We start from the raw sequence: 4,917 nt of genomic DNA on the forward strand, positions 1-4,917 counted from the left end.
TTCTCTTAGTAGTAGGGGAGATTTGATCATTCACACTCAATTTGTTTCACTTGTCACTTAGTAATTGACCTCTTCCTCTTTTCTTGATCTTTGTGCCAAAACCAAAGGACAATAATTGACCGAAACGAAGGGAGTAGTAGTTTATCACAGGTTCAAATCTCTTCCTATATTGTTTGGGTCTTGTGCCTCAATTGACCCAAAAAAATGATTTTGTAATGTTGCCATTTAATTTGTGTTAAAATAATAGTATGTGATAAATTTACGAGTATTGTATTAGAATGGTGACTGTAGAATGATTTTGAGGAGCTAGAGTTAGTGACTTGACAAATTAGAATGAAAACAACTCTAATAATAAAATGACTGTGTTTAGAGTTATCAGAAATTGGGTACTAATAAAAATGAGTAAACGCTTTTCTCCATAATAAAGAAGGCACTGGGATTGCATGTTAATCGCACATGACCTCCATAATAAGGAACATTGCTACATTCTTGCTGAAGGAAAATTAAAGCCTATGTCTTACTACTAAAGATCACAAACTTTGGAATTCTGATGAACCACTCCATGTTGGTTAGACAAAAACAATTAACCTTGAAACTAACTTAGCCCTCAGTATACAATTTCCATCTCCTAAATTCTAGTGTTTTAAAAGAGAATCTAATGAAGTAATAAAACAGTAAAAACAACTCATCAATTAAACTATCTACTGTATATAATAAACTCTACAATTCAGTATAGGAATCATCCTCATCAGAATCACCTGCTGAATAAGAATAACCACCACTCTTCTCATAAGCTTGTTTAATCACTGGATTACACACACTTTCCAATTCTTTCTCATCTTCTCCTCCAACTCCTCTTTCTCCGCCTTCTGGTTATCCTCCAGCCAGTTGAGGGTGTCTTTCAGTGCGGTCTCAATCTGCTCCTTGTCGTCTGACTCTATCTTGTCTTTATCTTCGACCGTGTTTTTCATCTTGTACATGTAGGTTTCAAGTTTGTTCCTGGCATCTACTCTTTCTCGTACCTTCTGGTTCTCATCTGCAAATTCCTCTGCTTCTTTTACCATTCGGTCAATCTCTTCTTGGCTGACGCCGGCGACCCTTGTCGTTGATAATGGCGATTGTTTGCTTGTTATTGGCCGCTTTGTCTTCTGCTGTGACATGAAGGATGCCATTGGCATCCACCTCGAATGTAACCTGAATTTGACGTACTCCTCTGAAATGCAAGAATGATCATAAATTCGATGTAATGCATTCAAATATTATGCCCCATTGGATAGTTTACATTTGCTTTGAACTGTTTATGTTCTGTTCTCTGTCTTTCTTGTCCAAACCCATAAGCAATTGCTGCTGTTGTTGGCTCGTTGATAATTCGAGCGACATTTAACCCGGCAATAATACCTGCATCCTTAGTAGCCTGCCTTTGTGCATCATTGAAATAAGCTGCAAGAAAAATTAGAGTTTAAAATTTAGGAAAATGATTAGACTCGACCTAACCCGTTCTGACCAATAAATCAACGACCCAAATCCGCTTTATCTATATACCTGGAACAGTGACTACAGCGTGTGTGATGTTTTGACCAAGAAAAGCCTCACTTGTCTCCTTCATCTTAAGCAAGATCATAGCACTGATTTCCTCAGGGCTCAACACTTTAACCTCGCTGTCTTTGATTTTTACCTGAAAGTAAGGCTTACCATCCTTATTCACTGACTACCACACGTACACAACATAAATTGCTTAAAATAGTACAAACCCGACTCAATGACCTATTTTGTCAAGTCTATTTAAAAGCTAAAGCGTTATAATGTGTAAATAAATACGGGATTAGAGAAATAGTATAGAGAAATTACTTTCGACCAACGAGACGCTTGACGTCAAAAATGGTATGATCAGGATTAAGAGAGGCTTGGTTCTTGGCAGCTCCTCCGATCAATCTCTCAGTGTCAGTGAAAGCCACATAAGAAGGAGTGATACAAGTACCTTGATCATTCGGAATAATTTCAACATGTTCACCCCTTAACACTCCCACACATGAATATGTTGTTCCAAGGTCTATACCTATCACTGTTCTTTTTATTTTCGGTTCTTCTGCTGCTATTACAACTGGTAGCAGTAATTCTGATTAACACAGCAAATTTAACGTTAGTAACTACTAGTATAAAGCATAATTCATACGGAGTACTTGATAAAACATAAACTGGTCATATAATTTCATTCAAGTATATAATTACTAGTAGTTATGGAAAGGAAAGATGAAAGTAACCTTGAATAAGAAAATAAAGAGCTAAATCTCTTGGTTTACAACGCATGATTACTCCCCTTGTTTTGCGCAATGACGAATTGATTGGGAAGAATACAATAGGATGAGGAGGTATTTATCGATTAAGTACTGCTACACATAGTCAAAGTGGAAGTGTATACTACTATATAGAATTAGGAGATTAATTACATATCGATCCAAAGAATTCTATTCGTTCTAGGGGCTAATCCCGCAAATTTCATAAACACGTCCATCCTACTGCTCATCATATCAAATCATATCCTATCATATCATATCCTCATATCATATCATATACTCCCTCCTATTCATTTATTTTGTCCCTCTTTCCTTATCGAAGCTAGTCGGATTTGTCTCTCTTTCCTTTTTTGGTAACTTTTGTGTGGTCCAAATTTAATTACATGTGGAGTAGAGTGAAATAGAGTGTTTTGTGTGCTCCAAAATCATTTTCTTAATTCTTGCAAAAAATAGAAGGGGACAAAATGAATTAATAGGAGGAAGTATTTTCTTAATGTAATAGCCAAATGTGCTCATGTGGCATCATAGTTTTTCATCTAGAGTTGATGCGGCGGTTAAATAAAGCACAACTAAATAAGGAAAAAACAAAGACTAATTGAAACCTGCCTTTAATAAAAAATTATTACTAAATATTATATTCAATGCTTATGTTCAATGATCTTTAATGCGTTATAAATCTCTCATTTTATGATATATTAAAATATATTTTGATATACATTTTAGCCGAATTTATAAGACTTATAAATTACGACTATGATTATAATTAAAAGAGAATTAACATGTGATTTTCAAAATATCTTTAACGAAATTATTATTTTCTTTTCCGAAAATTAGTCAAAATTATTTTCAAAAAAACTAAGTAAATTTTTTAAAATAGACGAAATTTTAACTAGCCGTAGCCTATTTCGAAAAGATTTCAACTACATTAAATATTACACTATAAGATATAATTATTTTATGATTCCTATACCATTACTCAAAGTATATTATTGGACACGGATAAAGAAAAAACTGTAACGTATATAAATTACATGTGACGAAACACTTTTTATTAAAAAAAAAACATAAATATCTTATTGGGTTCTTATATATTTGAAACAAATAAAGTTAATATAATAGAATATTTATAAACAGATAAAGTGAACAAGTGGTAAGATGGGATAAATTAAAGAGATTAATTGGTGAATTTGGTAAGCATTCACAATAAAAAAAAATTCTTCGGTTTACCCGTGATATGACGTTATCATACACCTAAACCAATAAGAATATTATAATTATAAACATTAATATCCATTGTCTAATAAATGAGCGGTCTCATTGTTTAGGGCGTACAAAAACATAGTAGACTTATACACATAAGAAACTTTGTGAGTAAAAAATCGAGAATATACATAAGTGACAAACTTTCTTGATGCCATGATCACTTCACTTATACCGTATAATTTTTTTATATGTTAATTAGAACAAATAAGAAATTATAATAAATGTCTATAAGGTGATCGAGTACATTAAAACAATGAAAAAATATTTAAAGCCTGACATATTGCGAGGGTCACGAACATGCTGAACAAAAAATCTCAATCTCAAAATATTATTTTTTATTAATATTAATAATAAAGTAGCAATCTTTTATATTAAATATTTTAGAGCTGTAGAAACCTCATTTCTACACCTTCCGCCAACCACCCAGTGATGATTGGGCCGCATGTTTGGTACGCGGAACGCTTTATGACAGTCCGTAAGTTTATCGTCAAGTGATAGCTCAAATACTTGTGTCTACCCCTTGGTCTTCATCTACGCGCCAATACGGTCGTTTTGACAGTAATTAGAGTTCATTTGGAGCCCGGGTCAAAAACCGCTTCATTTTCTAAGAAACCGTTTATAATGCCGAGTCGGAATGTCCTAGAATATTCCAGATATTTATTCCATAATTTAATTTTATATCTTTTGGTAAAATATATCCTATAAATCTTATTTTATGAAATAAGGAAGTAGAGATCTACCACAATTCCCTAAAAGAAACGCGAAAATCTTTCTTCCACAGGAGGAAACCTCTGGGGAAATGACGCAGCAGATGCTGCGCCTCTTGGAAGGATCGCAGCAGCTGCTGCGCCTCTTCCCCAGCTCGTTTCTGCCTATTTTCAGATTTTTTCCGTGATTTCTTTCCAAAGTTTGTGTCATTCCAAAACTCTTCACATTTTTTAGTATAAATAGGGACCTTCGTTCCACATATTTTTCACGCGAGTGTCCGCCCTTCTCTTCTCCCTTTTCATTCTAAGACCGTGCTCTAAGCTTTCCACGCCTACGTGCTTGATCAATCGACCACGTAAGCTCAGATCATTCTGAGTTCAAGTCACGTTGCATGACCGACCAATTTGACCACTACACATCAATAAATTTAATCTAAATCCTCTAACGAGGGCACTTTCTATATACATTCGAGTCGAGCAATCACTAACGTTAACTTAGTCAATCTCATTTCGTCAATCATATAAGTCTGAGGGTGTAAATCCCATTCTTTTATTGTATTTTATTATTTTGCACATTATTGTAAGGTTTACGTCAAAAGTATGATTAAAACCGACTTCTAAAACCCATTTATCAAACCGTTTTTACGGATCAG

The 4,917-nt window shown here is 34.1% G+C and overlaps 1 protein-coding gene and 1 pseudogene across 1 annotated transcript; both read right to left on the reverse strand.

Annotated features, from left to right (window-relative positions):
• Positions 1 to 551: 551 nt before the first annotated feature.
• On the reverse strand, positions 552 to 1,621 carry LOC141641369 (luminal-binding protein 4-like; annotated as a pseudogene).
• Positions 1,227 to 2,473, reverse strand: LOC141630387 (luminal-binding protein 2-like). Its single transcript, XM_074443219.1, has 4 exons — positions 2,262 to 2,473; positions 1,849 to 2,116; positions 1,543 to 1,675; positions 1,227 to 1,440 (listed from the first exon to the last, which is right to left on the reverse strand). The coding sequence occupies exons 1-3, from the start codon at positions 2,305 to 2,307 to the stop codon at positions 1,672 to 1,674; spliced, it is 318 nt and encodes a 105-aa protein (XP_074299320.1). The 5' UTR covers positions 2,308 to 2,473; the 3' UTR covers positions 1,227 to 1,440; positions 1,543 to 1,671.
• Positions 2,474 to 4,917: the final 2,444 nt, after the last annotated feature.

The sequence above is a fragment of the Silene latifolia genome, chromosome 2 (assembly GCF_048544455.1).
Source record: "Silene latifolia isolate original U9 population chromosome 2, ASM4854445v1, whole genome shotgun sequence".
Classification (NCBI taxonomy): domain Eukaryota; kingdom Viridiplantae; phylum Streptophyta; class Magnoliopsida; order Caryophyllales; family Caryophyllaceae; genus Silene; species Silene latifolia.

Excerpts from the sequence above, each read along its gene's own strand:
- LOC141630387 (XM_074443219.1), bottom strand. The coding sequence starts at position 2,307 with ATGCGTTGTAAACCAAGAGATTTAGCTCTTTATTTTCTTATTCAAG. Across the intron at positions 2,117-2,261 it reads TCTTTATTTTCTTATTCAAG|AATTACTGCTACCAGTTGTA; the intron begins GTTACTTTCATC and ends TGTGTTAATCAG.